Consider the following 16,246-nt stretch of genomic DNA (forward strand, 5'->3'; position numbering starts at 1 on the left):
AGCTGTCTTTGTGGTACGATTTGCAAGTTGACATTTCAATTGTATTCCCATGATAGTACATTTAATTAGCCAAAACATGACATCCACCTTGTATCCAAGGTCATGTTGTCTCAACTGATGACAGGCACAACACAACATTTTTAGAGGATGTAAAATGGGGTCTAAGCTACAACATAATGTGAAATATGAAATGTATTGGAGTTTACACATTTTTAAGATAATTTCATGTCAAAGGGGGAAAAAATGACATTTTGATAAACATTAATATCAAATTGTTTGACAACCCTGTGTTTGCAAGCTTATAAATGATATCGATCTCAACCGTTTATCTTTTCCAGTGATGAAGACATGGATGTCTCATGGTATGGTGGGTTATGCAAAATGGGTCAACTTTGAGCAGCTTTATCTCTTTGAATGCTTGGGCATGCAGGTCTACAATGGGCAAATATGTATGGAAGGTTTCTTTCAAATCAAAAGGGGTGATGCCAAAAAGGGATTGAATTCAATTGGGTTTACCCCATCCTCGAGCCATACTGAAATGCAGTGTGGCTCCGTGGAACATTGCTGTTAGTTGACTTATTCTACAGCAATTCTGCAACCAAGAATGTATTTCATCAACAGCTGCTGTTGTGTTTTGAATCATGAACATGGTCACGAAAAACTTCAACTCTCTGATTGGCAAGTGAGATTTCATAATGTAAAACCGAGAGAAAGCGAGAGTCTGTTGTAATATTATTGCTACTGGTTAGGAGGAGTATTATGGCTCGAGCCCACACAATAAACGACTCTTTCACAAGCAGAAGGCTTATAGATGAAAAGCAAACATGTTCCTAGTCTGAGGCCTCTTCCTCCTCTCCGGCTCCACCATTTCACAGTTGACGTGACTAAGCCTTGGAAACTAGGAAACTACTCGCTGTACGGCTCTGTTTGCTTACAGGTTTCAGGTTAGATCCCTAGGAAACCCAATCTAATGAGTAACTGGAGATACGCCACCACACACCCTGCTATTTCCCTAAAGTATGCAAATGCTTGGAAAGATAGTCAGATATTGAAATCCCTGGAACTGTGTAACCAAATGGATTTATGACATGCAGTAGCAACAGATGCTGATTTTGTGGCTCTATTTATTAGTGCCCTGTATTTGCTCCTGTATTTGCTCCTATCTTCCTCTGTGTTCCTTCGTGTGTGTTGATGGCATTGGCAGCTGTAATGGCTGGTGCAACCCAGGGCTGGGAAGGAGGTGGTGTCTGAGTGATTTGAGAGGTAGCCTACACCAGGTGAGTGACTGGCGACTAGCCTGGCAGGCTCCTGTAATTGAGCATGTAGATGAAAACACACTGGCCATTCAATCCGATTATACAGCTACTGGCACTAATAGAATTTAAAAGGAGCAATCCTTTGTTGGCGCTAAATACTCCCCTTGAGTAGTTAAGAGATTTTGAGTTACTACTGTAGAGTAATTCATTTCTTTCCATGGCTTTGACTGAGTTCCCTAACAAATCCGATGACCCATAGTCTGGGATGGGATGATTTTTTTAATGAAAAATCTGGAATTCAATCACTTTCCAATTCAGAAGAAATCCCATGTCCAGTTAAATTGGCAGGAACTGAAATGGAATTCAACTCTGTCCTTAGTTCCCTCTGTGAAGGGTCAGTCCAGTGTCTGACCCAGTGGTGCCATATGGAATATTGTTTGCGTGAGCTGTAGGACAATTGATGTTGTGGAAGAGATGGGTCGAGAGGTTTTTGGGTGAAGGACAGGCTCGCAGCACAGGCTGGCTGAAATCTGACCGCCTGAACATGTGAACATAACCAGACAGCCTAGTTAGAGAAAATGATGATAGATCGGACTAGATGCCCAAGAGGTGTCTGTTATTCTGCTGAGCATAAGTTTGTCTGGATGGAAATGGTTTTCCAGTCTGGTGCGGAGGTGAAATTCCCCACACATTATCGCAAGTGGTTTTGTATCAAAATCAGAGCAGGGGTTTGTGAAGTATGACTATCACAGCCTGAAATATATGTTTTTGCTTCATATAAGATGTGAAAGACAGATGGTTCGAAGTTGGTCTTTGCCAGATGTGGTTTTTGGTTACAGTCAACAACAATTGTGTACTCAATGTGCTCTGAATCTTTGTCTTTTCGTAGCTTTTTGACTAGACAACCATCTGTTCCTGCAGTGGAAACTGCAAAAGGGAAAGGGTTGAGCCTGCCCTTGTATGTTTTAAGTTTTATTAGTGGTATGTACAGGATACATATGGTATACACTGTCCAACCAAATGCTTACTTGCAGGTTCCTCGACAATGCAACGCCAATAAGAAAAGAACATGTGGTAAATGAGCATGTGGTAAATGAACATGTGGTAAATGAACATGTGGTAAATGAACATGTGGTAAATGAACATGTGGTAAATGAGCATGTGGTAAATGAGCATGTGGTAAATGAGCATGTGGTAAATGAACATGTGGTAAATGAACATGTGGTAAATGAACATGTGGTAAATTAGCATGTGGTAAATGAGCATGTGGTAAATGAGCGTGTGGTAAATGAGCGTGTGGTAAATGAGCGTGTGGTAAATGAGCGTGTGGTAAATGAGCGTGTGGTAAATGAGCGTGTGGTAAATGAGCATGTGGTAAATGAACATGTGGTAAATGAACATGTGGTAAATGAACATGTGGTAAATTAGCATGTGGTAAATGAGCATGTGGTAAATGAGCGTGTGGTAAATGAGCGTGTGGTAAATGAGCGTGTGGTAAATGAGCGTGTGGTAAATGAGCGTGTGGTAAATGAGCGTGTGGTAAATGAACGTGTGGTAAATGAACGTGTGGTAAATGAACGTGTGGTAAATGAGCGTGTGGTAAATGAGCGTGTGGTAAATGAGCGTGTGGTAGATGAGCGTGTGGTAGATGAGCGTGTGGTAGATGAGCGTGTGGTAGATGAGCGTGTGGTAAATGAGCGTGTGGTAAATGAGCGTGTGGTAAACGAACGTGTGGTAAACGAACGTGTGGTAAACGAGCGTGTGGTAAACGAGCGTGTGGTAAACGAGCGTGTGGTAAACGAGCGTGTGGTAAACGAGCGTGTGGTAAACGAGCGTGTGGTAAACGAGCATGTGGTAAACGAACATGTGGTAAATGAACATGTGGTAAATGAACATGTGGTAAATGAACATGTGGTAAATGAACATGTGGTAAATGAACATGGCTCATTAGAATAGAATACATTTTTAGCCGAAGTATAATACAAGAAGGCACAATTTATAGTCCAATATTTACACGTGTATCAGGGAAGGGGGGGATTATGGGGCAAGTGTTTTAAATTGTGCAGTATTAGCAATAGCAAATCAGAGTCTGGTGGCAGCAGTTGTGATGTGATTGTGTGTGGAGATGTAAGATCTTAGGGATGACAGGCTTACAAAAGGTATATTTGATTTAGAACAGAATGGTTAGTGACCAGGGCTTAGGCCAACCCCCATATATTCACCTATTGACTTCAGGGCTCTAATAATGTTGACATGGGCAAAAAATGATATAGAACATCTGTAGTATAGTCTGCCCAGGTCAGTATGTGCTCCATAAATGTTCTGATAACTTTAAGGTCTAATATAGCTCCATATTTCCACAGATAATGTTTATATGATGTTGGATAAGGACATGATAATGCTTTCATAAAGCATTTGTTGTGGAACCAGAGTTTCATCTGGCTTCCACATAACCATCTGTGTGTCATTTTATCTTAACTAGTGTGGAGCCCTACAGCTGCTGCGGTCACGCATTCCCTTCGCCAAATCTACGCAGCCTGTTCATAATCACACCTTTTATCTTGTCCTTGTCGTCTGTCTGGCTGGCTGGAGGGTGGCGGCCTGTGCAGGGTGGCGGTCTGTGCAGATGAGGACTGACTGGTGATCCTGAGTTTGCCACTTGAATGCATACAACTTTTCTCAGAAAGGGCCTTAAATCAACCCGTACTGTAACGCCATGACTTTTCTGATTTTCATAACCACCTGCCTGGCGAAAAGTAATTAACTTACCATTTGGTTTGGAAGTATTGAAACCAAACCATATGATTTGAATGGAAAGTATTATAATAAACATGAAAGGTGAATGTAATAAGCGCTCATAATTTCAAATAGGTTACATGTCATATTAAACGGCATATAAAAACTCTAAATAGGTCAGGAGCCAGACAGGGAGACTAAGAAGGAAAATGAGTCCATGCGATGGTTCCTGGAGAGCAGGTCAGCAGCGGAGAATATCCTCTCCACACCTGCAGAGCCACTGGGGATGATAAACACCCTTTATGCCACTCTTGCTGGCTGGGCAGGGATGCATTTTGTTCTCTATAGGTAGGCCTGAAGGTTTTTAGGCAAAATAACCCAATCAAAATGGAAAGCTCCTTGAACGAATATGCCAGGCCTATTGGACCAAAATCAACTATGGCCTATTGTATAGATAATAGAACAGATTTTTTTTGTTTATAATTACGTTGCTATAATGACACAAATAGCTACCCACCACGTTGCTATAATGACACAATTAGCTACCCACCTCGTTCCTTTCTTTTAGCATGTGCACATAGTAAGTACGCCATCATGCTTTCGGGATATGTGTCATTTCAGGTTCCACAATGATTATTTAGTTGTGGATATTACATCACTGCACTCCCTCTCTTGCTATTGGTCCTCATCTTTGTAAGTCACCTTGATTTAGCACCTGTGTGTTTGATCAGTTTCTTTATGAAAAGATTTAGCTAAAGCAAGGGGCTATAGATAGCAGAACACAAGTAGACTACAAATGTGAAGTGAGCGCTATTGGAGTGAAATTGGAGCGGGTGAGAAGGCCGACGCTCCAGCCTTTTGGAATCTCGCTCAGCCTCCAGTCAATTAGGCACACTCCTCACTCCAGCTCCACTCTGCTCACATACTCTGAACACAGAACCACATTTTGCGTGCGCTTGCCAGCTATTCGTCTGTCACTGATACTACCATACCTTAAACACAGCCTCATCCCAGGAGCAACAAGAGAAGGGCAGCAGAGATGATTGTGTGACGACACACTAGCTGCGCCACTGGGATTCCCCTTGTCCCCCAGGTGTGGTTCACTTCATCCACACCACCTGACTGCTCCGTAGAGGGGATATGACATCATGCTGTCATCTTACTGTGTTGTAGTTCAGACAGCAGTGTCAGGGCTAGTGATTCCTGGAGCATCGGGAGCCCTTTCCGGGAACTGTCTCTGGAGGCTTCCATCGCAGAGTTCACTGGGAGAGTGCTTCTCTCTGTAACAAAGGAAAAGACTGGAGAGTGAGGAAGGACAGAGGGAAGCATAGTCTGGAAAAGGGACAGTAGAGAAAGGAGGGGGAGGAAGGAATTCGATGATTGAGGTGATTTATTGCACATTTTCACTCAACGTTGTAAAGCTGAAATCCATTGTTTGACTAGGTTATCTGAAAATAACTCTTGTTCATTTACGTTTATATCTTAGTCATTCAGCAGACGCTCTTATCCAGAGCGACATAAGGGTTAAGTGCCTTGCTCAAGGGCACATCAACAGATTTTTCACTTAGTCAGCTCGGGGATTCGAACCAGCAAACCTTTAGTTACTAGCCCAACACTCTTAACCGCTAGGCTACCTGCCGCTGTCCTCTTGTATTGTAGGCTACTGATTTGTAAATGAACATTATTTACAGTACATTTTCCTGTTACATGGCAGTGGACTTCAGTCTCTGGTTGATGTAGGCTCCAGCCTTAATGATCTGTACATAGAGACCAGTGGAATATATGATACAGAGGCGATAACACATGGAGGGGGACTACTGTAAGACCTTTTTTAAAGGGATCTTCATGTTACACTATTACCATTGCCAACATGACTAGCTAAGATATAAAATACGATCTTACAGTGTTAGTCTTTCATAAGGAAATTCAGAGAAACAGATTGTTGTTTTGGTGCGCATAGAAAGGAGTCATGAGTGCGTTCATGTGCGTGTCCCGCAGTGAACAGACAAACAGGCTCATTCTGTTCAGAACAGCCTCAATTCGTCAGGGCATGGACTCTACGAGGTGTCAAGTGTTCCACAGGGATGCTGGCCCATGTTGATTCCAATGCTTCCCACAGTTGTGTCAAGTTGCCTGGATGTCCTTTGGGTGGTAGATCATTCATGATACACAGAAAACTGTTGAGCGTGTCCTTAATTTCATATGCAGAGTTTGGTTATTCTCCGTAATGGGTCCATGTGCACAATTACTGCGTCCATAATACCACACTCGACTGCATTTACTGCACTTTTACTACAGTTTCAAAACTGCAATGTTTTTTTTGTAAGTGATGGAATCTGATATTTCAAACCACCAATCTGATCACCCTGCGACTTGTGTCCGAACAGTCAAATCTGATTTATTTGCCCTTTTTAGACTGTTATTTGGCATAACTTGTTGCTTGCTAGCTTCTCTATTAACAGCTTTGACAAGAACATGTGCTAGCTAAATAGCTTGTTTTTCACAAACAAATGAGTGAATGTGCTAGAAAGCTGAACAGCTAGCTGGTTGACTGATGTGGCTAGCCAAAAATGACATCTCATCCTTTGAGGCATTAAAAAGCGTTCTTCCACTGATGTTGAACATTCAAACGTCCATGGCAGGCACCTTCGCTTGCTGCATAACTTCTGAGTGGTGGTGCAGGTGTTTTCTATCAATCAGCCTACACCAATGCGCACACCCGTCATTACTATGCCAACTAGAGTAGCCATGTCAGCAAATGACTGCTGTCTGAACACACAAATCTGATTTGGTCACTTGCAACTTGCTGTTTGGACAGTCAATATTCCAAAACAGATTTGAAAAACGAAACTAATTTGAGCATTAAGGCCTGCAGTGTGAACAAGGGTTTAAGTCTTCAAGATCCTCTCCATTCAAACACGTTTTAGAATAGAAAGTGATATAATCCAACCTCAAAGCTGTGTGTGTGTGGGGTGTGTGTGTGTGGCGTGTGTGTGTGTGAGAGAGAACGCTTACATTTGTGTGTGTGTATGAGCTATAGGTAACTGCCAGAATAAAGGAAACACCAACCGGGTGTTAATAGGGTGTTGGGGCACCACGAGAACAGCTTCAATGCACCTTGGCATAAGTTCTACAAGTGTCTGGAACTCTATTGGAGAGATGCGACACCATTCTTCCACAGGAAATTCCATAATTTGGTGTTTTTGTTGATGATGGAAAACACTGTCTCAGCCAGCGCTCCAGAATCTCCCATAAGTGTTCAATTGGGTTGAGATCTGGTAACTGAGACCGTCATAGCATATGGTTTACATCATTTTCAAGCTCATCAAACCATACAGTGACCACTCGTGCCCTGTGGTTGGGGGCATTTTCATATGGGGGCATAGCCATGGTAGCCTGTAACGTGTGTGTGTGTGTGTGTGTGTGTGTGTGTGTGTGTGTGTGTGTGTGTGTGAATGCCTGTCATATATTTAGATATTTGCTTTGTGTGGCAGAGAATGATGCATGTTTTGTTGCTTCTCGGTTTGTTTCTTCCCAATAAAAGCCCTGTGCGGGGGGGTCTTAATAAGGACACCTTCTGAATAAGCCTACTACACAGGAAACGTCTTGATTTACGGGCTTCGGCTTTGGAAAAGCTTGAATTGTTTGCATTGAGTGGCCCATTCCTGTCTCTCCCATCCCACCCGTTCTCTCTCTAGATATCACTTAGCTATTTCTAATCATGCCCATGATTTCTTTAATGTGAATGCCCTTCTCCCATTTAGTAAACAGTGCCGTGAAGTTAAGTTTCCGCCACTGAGACTTGATAGTGTTTTCTTAATGTCCTGAGTTTAATTTATACCTACTGTATGTACATTGCACAGTATTTCCTTTTGCGTGGGTAATATGAGTATCCACATTACTCTAGCCTATAATTGTATAGTCTTATCTGGTCTGGAAATGGCCAGGCATGGCAGTGCAGTGTAGCGTTTCACATGGGACCTGGAACATTAGCATACGGCGCACCGGTGACATGGCACATCCTGTGTTGACTGTCTGGTTTGAATCACCCGGCCAACCGCCACCCCCCTCCAGACCTTGAGTCGTTTCTGGGTTGTAAAATGTTTATAGCTTCATTAGAAGTGAGGTGAAGTGTGCCATGGGGCTGTGATTCTGGTGAAATGCTCTTTGCTCCATTGATGCTCCCCCATTATGACGTGTCCTTCCCTCCACACTAGGATCTAGCAGTTTGGGTTTTCAGGACCTTGAGAGTAAATCCTTCAGTCCCTATGAACAGTCAGTGTGGAAATGACCACAGAGATAACACCTTTCAGGATCTGCTCAATTCCAGGCAGTTTCAAAAGAGGGATTATTGTCCTGCCAAAACAAAAGGAAACTGGGATACTCTGTCCACATGGTGTCTGGGAAACATCTTCTCTGTCTTTCTGGTTATCCTTGGCCTCAAAAGTGTTCCAGTAGCTAGAGGGACTGTTCTCTCCTCCCCTGTCCTGTGCTGCTTAACACCATTATTCAATGTCATATTCGCCATCTCCAGCACCATCCCAACATCAACATATGTGGAAATAGTGCGTTTCTGTTTTGTAGTAAAACAAGAGAGAGGAAGATAAGTGTTTCCAATGACATCATTGGTGTGAATCATGTTATTTTAACCAATTATGACTAGGCATTGGAAACACTTATCTTCCTCTTTATTTTTTACTACAAAACTTAGAAATTATTTCCACATATGTTGGGGTGGTGCTGGAGATGGTGAATATGAAGTTGACATTTTTGGAAATGTCCCTTTTTAAAAGTCTGATTCTGACCCACTGTTCTTAGATGAGACCATATAGGGCAGTAAGAGGCACACAGAAATGTCATTTTGGAAGTTGAGGACTGTAACTCCTGAGGTGTTCCACTACTTTCAGTGTTAGGAAACATACACCTTGTATGAACAGAGGATCCCAGAGGAGGAGCCTGGTTCATAGTTACTGTAGTGTGTTCCTGTCTCCTGCCGGTGTATTTCAGAGGTTATCCAAGGTACAGGGAGGAACTGAACCAGACCACCTGCAGGTGGCTGTAGGTAGTGTACACCAGCTGGGGAACCCACACAGACTGAACACCACAGCTGCAGACGGCCTTCTCAAGGAGCTCTTTGAGGTATTTAGGGAGAGTGGAAACATGTAGGTGGTGGTGTCCAGGGAAAGGGATATGTGGGCCATTGTGGAGAGGCCCCCTCTGCAGGCGCTGCACTTCCAGAGCTGAGAGTTGTTTTGACAGCGGTGAGGAGTTGGCAGGGTGTGAAACATTTAACAAAAATATAACACGCAACATGTAAAGTGTTGGTCCAGTGTTTTATTAACTGAAATAAAAAGATCCCATAAATGTTACATAAACTCTCATATGCAGATAACATCTATGCTGGCTGGGTAGTATACAGATTTCTAGCAAATGTTTGAAAAATGCCCCTTCACAAAAGCTATTGTGTCAAATCCAGTGCTCTTCAGATCCCCTTCCATGCATTCGTGAGGGTATTTGAAATGTATAAAACCTGAAAAGCACAAAAATCTTATTTCTCTCAAATGGTGTGCACAAATTTGTTTATATCCCTGTTATGAGCATGGCATATCAAGAAGCTGATAAACCTCTTAAATGTAATGGCAAAATGTAGATTTCCGCCTAAAAAGACATACCCAAAAGTAACTGCTATTCATGTGTAATTACATGATTCGGACATATATTTGGTAAGAAGACATCTGAGCGAATATGAGGAAATGATCAGAAGATAGATAGGAGTTACATAGTTCAGAACACACAAGATCAAGCACACACAAAATAACCGTCTTTCATTGACAAGCTATAAGTGAATTATTGATGCCCAGAGCTGAAAACACATCAGATGGCTTCCACGTGATTAATATCAGAAAACAATATGGTTTTGATAGACCTAACAACTAGAAATGGGCAGATGTTGTAGTAAGTGGTGTCACGTTTGGTCACGGGACATTTCCAAGTGTCCCTAAACCTCTCCGAAGTGGCATATGTCTGTAAATTAGATAATTACAGTGCTATTACATATTTGCAATCCCTAAATGCTATTTGTTCAGTATAAAAACACACTTTTTACCATATCAACCTCACTCAAAAATTGTGGTGGTGTTATGGGGAATTCAGTGTTCTTTCAACCTCTCCAAAGTGTCTGAATTTGGTAATTGCACAGTTTTTGCACACTGGATGTGCCTAAAAGGTATTATTCACTATTAAAAACTACATTTCTACAACACCAACCCCTCTCAAACATTGTGGTGCTGTGTTTTGAGCAATGCTGCAGTTCTTCCTTTTGTCACGTGTGTTGGATTGTGGCGTTCAGCTTGAGTGGGGGGATCTTGTGATGGTTGTGAGGTTGCTCAAATAAAGGGATATATTGTTGTAAGACACAAAATTACAGTTGACTAAATTTACAAAACGACATTACTATGAAGTAAAAACACCAAGCCTAAACGTTATCTGTAATGTGACTCACATGGAAGGTGTGAAACACACACACACACACACACACAATGCAAACAGTAACAATTTGGAGACACAGGCAGAGGTGAGCAACTCAAATAAACAATGGCCATGAGTGTAGTGGCCTCTACAAAGATACAAGGATGAAACTTACAAGGAAATAACTACTTTGAAATTATAGAACATTGAAATGACTTGTTACACAGGCCTATGTCAACTAAATCCAAAGCACAAAAAGCAGACCACTTATAAAAAAACTAAGCAGGCGACGTCATATTTTTTTGATGCGCAAAGATATAGTCACTCGGGGGACATTCGATGTTGCCATTAAGTCATACATTATCAGATAACATTGGCAATAGGCTAGATTTGTTTCTACCAACCTAAGGATTCATTTGATATCCCCATGTAGCTATAGCTCAAACACAGGCCAAATCGAAGCTTACCTTGTAAGAGGTTTGGTGAAAACGTGTAAAATAAACATTTTGACTCTTGGTCCTGGAGGTCAATAATGGTAGGTCACAGGCAGACAAATATGATATCCTCATGATCTGTGGAGTCCCGGCTTTCGGTGTGTATCAACGGATTCCGTGTTAAAACCTCTCTAGGGTATGTGGGACGCTAGCATCCAGTGAGATTGCAAAGCGCCAAATTCAAATACAGAAATACTCATTATAATAATTCAGAAAATATACAACTATTTCACATTCTTGTGAATCCAACCACGGTGTCAGATTTCAAAAATGCTTTACGGCGAAAGCATACCTTGCAATTATTTGAGAACATAGCCCAGCAGACAAATCATTACAAACAGTAACCAGCCAAGTACAAGAGTTACAAGTCAGAAATAGAGATACAATTAATCACTTACCTTTGATGATCTTCATATGGTTGCACTCGGAAGACATTCATTTATTCAATAAATGTTCCTTTTGTTTGATAAAGTCTCTTTATATCTAAACCTCCGTTTTGTTTGCACGTTTTCTTCCACAGGCTCAAACGCAGTCACAACAGGCAGACAAAAAATCTGAATAGTATCCGTAAAGTTCGTAGAAACATTTCAAACGATGTTCATAATCAATCCTCAGGTTGTTTTTAGCCCAAATAATCGATAATATTTAGTCAATATAAAACGTCAATATAAAAGGTAAACAAGAAAGGCACTCTCTCGGTCGCGCGCATGAAAAAGCTCTGTGACACGTCAGGGTCCACTCATTCAGACTGCTCTTACTCCCTAATTTTTCGGAATACAAGCCTGAAACCATTTCTAAAGACTGTTGACATCTAGTGGAAGGCATAGGAACTGCAATTGGAGTCCTAAGTCAATTGATACTGTAATTGCATTGACTAGAAAACTACAACAACAAAAATCCTTCTTCCTGAATGGAATTTTCTCAGGTTTTCGCCTGCCAAATCAGTTCTGTTATACTCAGACATTATTTTAACAATTTTGGAAATTTTAGTGTTTTCTATCCAAATCTACCAATTAAATGCATATCCTATCTTCTGGGCCTGAGTAGAAGGCAGTTTAATTTGGGCACGCTTTTCATCCAAAATTCCAAATGCTGCCCCCTACCCTAGAGAAGTTAATTTTGTTTATGCTTCATAACGCTAGCAGCCACAGTTGTCTCAAGTTTTGAGGGAGGGTGCAATTTACATGCGGACTGCAGGAATGTCCACCAGAGATGTTGCCAGAGAATTGAATGTTAATTTCTCTACTATAAGCTGCCTCCAACATCGTTTTAGAGAACTTGGCAGTACTTCCAACCGTCCTTACAACTGCAAATATTGTGTAAACATGCCAGCCCAGGACCTCCACATCCAGGTTCTTCACCTGTGGGATCGTCTGAGACCAGCCACCCGGACAGCTGATGAAACTAAGTAGTATTTCTGTCTGTAATAAAGCCCTTTTGTGATGAAAAACTCATTCTGATTGGCTGGGCCTCCACAGTGGGAGCCAGGCCCTTGCCAAATCATGTGAAATCCATAGATTACGGCCTAATGAATTAGGGTCTTATATGAACTGTAACTCAACGTAAAATTGTTCCATGTTGCGTTTATATTTTGTTCAGTATAGTTTTAATCCAAAATTAAATTAACAATTTCCAGCATTGAATATAGGCTGTAAAAATACATTTATTTAGTAGGCTATACTCAAACTATTACCAGCTGCACCAATTTAAACTTGATATGGCCTGCTCTGCATATGGTTTAAGTGAACGAAAGCCTGAATAATTAACTGATAATAAACTGAATTAGCCTATCGTAAACATACAATCTGCAAATAGTGCAAGCAGGTGTATCCATCTACCAGGTTTTTGTCTACAATGACTCCGAAAACCTTCCAAACCAAACTGGGGATTTCACTCACACAGCACCTGTTTCCTAGATGGTGTTGTTCATAACCTTTTTATTTTTCCGGTTAGGCCTACGTTAGCCATTTTCACATGAGCTAGGCTAGCCAGGGAAATTCACTTGGCAACATATTTTCACGTGGGGGGGATGAAACCATAAGTTTCAGCACCACACAAATAACGGACAGTTCCCTGATCCACTGCATTCGTGGCTGGTAGCCTACATATCTGCCTCGCTGCCCACAAAATGGAATTCCCAACACAACAAGTTCCTGGATTTGTAAAAATGAATATGATTGATTGATTGATTTAAAATGTTTCCGACACTCAATATAATTGTTCTAAACGGGTTAAATAATGTTATTCATTTTTTGCGGGTCAACTGTGGGGAACCGTGGATATCTGGCCAGATGCAGGACTTTACTCTAGATCTGCTAAAGAATGAACTATGGCGGTTCATATTATTGTTGAAAAGGTTTTGAATTCTAGAATTATATGGGCTAGCCTAATTCTGATGAATTTGTCACATCCGTCCCCTCACTGGGAAGTTGGACACTTAAAGGCTCTAGGTCAGTGTCCAGTCTCTGTCCACTCCTGCCTGCAAGCTCTGTCCTGGAATATGATCTGACGACTTAGATCCCTGCTGTGTGGATCAAAGGATTGAGAGACATCATACCCACTGCAGTCTGCCACACTGACCTCTCAGACAACCGATACAGTCCAAAGCGCTTTAACGGTATCTCAGTAAATGTGTCTTCCTCGTTTTATATCAGTAGCTAATAGCCTTCCGTGACACATTCAACACGACATTGATATAGGCCTATGTGAAGTGTGTATCACTCTTAATGCGCAACTATCACCACATTGTATAATAGTCAACGATCATTTCGAACTGAGACATTAAAACTCTTACTGTGCCCTTCACAATGCAATTTGCCATTCAGGAGGTTAAAACATGTATTAGTTGTCCAGTGGTCAGATTGGTCTGAAATGTGATCCATCCTACTGCCTACTGAAGCACTATCTGTGAACATAATTGTGAACCCTGCTCCAACTTCTAACCAGGGACGTCGGCTCTCTTCCCTGTTGCGTCTGGGGATTTTTATGCGAACCGGGCACATCACAATATACCCATTGCTCTGCAAAAATGGTTGGATCACACGCAGTACAGCGCAGTACAGTATAGAGGCTGTTGCCTGTCATTCACTGCTGACCTGATTACATTGTCTCATGCTTTCTCTTCATCCTTGCATATCTGTGCGATTATGGATTCATCAATGGAATTGAATTGCGGTACACAATCAGCGCTTGGATATTTTGTTGTGCTTGATGTTCTGGCGTTTATAGCTGATTCGGCTAATCTATGAATTTCCTGTTGATGCAGCGGATATGATATCCCATTGGATCCTGTTGGATCACTTCTTCAAGACTGTCAATAGAACAACATAGGGGATAGGCTGCACCAGTGACGTGTGGTGAGGTCGGTGGCTGGGTAGGAACTGGCTATTATCAAAGCCAGATTTAATCAAATAAACCTTGATGAAGCCCAGGTTTACCATAAAACCGACAACCATTGTGACATAGGCTATTAACATTAACTGTACAAACATTTTCACCAAATGTAAATACCAATGTAGTCGAGATACACAAGCGACCAAATAACACACTGCTCGACTCAGCTCAGCCATAGACCCGTTGTAGCGTGCAGAGTAACAACTCATAGGTGTGGTACTAAAAGACCAATATATGGACACATTTATTCGGAATAATTTGCAACGCATAGCCTTTCACAATGGATTTACAATTCTTCCAATGCGCGGCGTGCACACACAATAATATTACGTGTGATATTATTACACACACATTTAGTCGCATCCATCTTGTAGAAGCCAAGGCTCGGGCCCGCACTGAGTGGCGGAGAAGCCCCGTTCCCAATATGTCGACAAAGTACATGTTGAAATGTTTCCCACAAGTGGACAGTCCAGTACTCGCTGTTCGCCTGCCCGACAGCGAGGGAGATGGTGGTTGCCTTGCCTGTCATGAATATAGTCACGTGCTGTATGCTGCCCTTGTCTGGTCTTAACTTTCATTATAGTTAATGTTCCACTATTCGAAACCTCCATGATTATTCCAACTTGGAAAGTTGTTTGAGGTGCAGTATAGAGGTAGTGTCCGTATGTCAAGTTGTTTTTGCTAGAAATCTAGCAGTTCAGGGATGCTAGCAATCTTTGTTCAGCACCAAATGATGTAGACATGCGAAATGCAGACCCTGTCCATTACAGTGACTGGACGAATGAAGGCCGCGCACGTCAAGGATTTTAATGGATTTAAAAATGGATGGAACGAAAGTCATGAATTTTTAAACATAGATTTGACCTTTATTCATGAATACCCTATTATTCGGGAGGTTTTGTTGCAGTTTTAGAAAATGTTGAGATTTTGAGCATAACAGCCACCAGAATCATTCAGAAACTAACATTAGATATCAATATATTTTCTTTCATTATAATAACATTTATAGATTTGGCTTTTCACAGCAGCTTTTTAAAATTAGATTATTACAGAGTAAGCACTGGCTACACGTCACTGGTCTACACTGTAGCCAGAGGTCTTTCTAACAAGTTGTTTAAGGAAGATCATTCAAGGACGTTCCAAATCAGACTCGGTAATGTGTCATGATAAACTTGTGAAATATGCAAACATTCTCATAACTCACTATGCTTCTCCTCTTTCTCCCTGACAGAATGAGGATGCCTGAGACGGGGAGATAGACTTCACCGGAGCAGAGTGTGTGCTAGAGCCAGGGGCTGGGCCCTGACCAGAGACCCCCAGAGGCCCCCAACTGGGGGGGGGAGGTCCATGGGGACCATGGGGGACCTGGGAGGCTTCACCACCACAGGGGAGAGGGTGAACCCGGCCCACATCCTGTTTGACCGCTTCGTCCAGGCCTCCACTTGCAAGGTCACGCTCAAGGCCTTCCAGGAGCTCTGTGACCATCTGGAGCTCAAGCCCTGTGAGTACCGGGTCTTCTACCACAAGCTTAAGTCCCGTCTCAACTACTGGAAGGCCAAGGCACTCTGGGCTAAGCTTGACAAGCGGGCCGGCCAGAAGGAGTACAAGAAAGGACGTGCATGTACCAACTCTAAGGTATGTGATGATGTAACTTGTCTCATATCCTTGTTCAAAGTACCTCAGAGAGTATTATTTCTGTTAATAGAGAGTTCGAGAGTTATTTCTCTATATAATAGCGTAGGGCGATATCCACATTTTCATGTTGTCTATTTTCCCTTGTTTAATATTGCGATTTAAATTATATTTTGCGATTAACAGTATATCGGCAACTGAACTTTATGGTAATATCAGCCCACTCTTGTATATGAGATACGGCATGCTCTCCCCTCCACAGTGTTT

The 16,246-nt window shown here is 42.0% G+C and overlaps 1 protein-coding gene across 40 annotated transcripts in view; it reads left to right on the forward strand.

The window, feature by feature from the left end:
- LOC110523110 (protein-methionine sulfoxide oxidase mical3a) overlaps window positions 1-16,246 on the forward strand; it is a 133,012-nt gene that overhangs the window by 55,786 nt on the left and 60,980 nt on the right. For all 40 annotated transcript variants that reach the window (XR_016495172.1, XM_090231510.1, XM_090231507.1 and 37 more), the window contains 2 exons: window positions 15,579-15,982; window positions 16,242-16,246. The exon at window positions 16,242-16,246 is cut by the window's right edge and continues 203 nt beyond it. Coding sequence is in view for 39 of the 40 variants with exons in the window: in XM_090231510.1 (XP_090087636.1) it covers window positions 15,695-15,982; window positions 16,242-16,246 (293 nt within the window). In the remaining variant the exon portion in view is untranslated. The remainder of the gene's footprint in view (window positions 1-15,578; window positions 15,983-16,241) is intronic.

The sequence above is a fragment of the Oncorhynchus mykiss genome, chromosome 1, assembly GCF_057628025.1.
Source record: "Oncorhynchus mykiss isolate SJ-2025 chromosome 1, ASM5762802v1, whole genome shotgun sequence".
NCBI classification, from domain to species: Eukaryota; Metazoa; Chordata; class Actinopteri; order Salmoniformes; family Salmonidae; genus Oncorhynchus; species Oncorhynchus mykiss.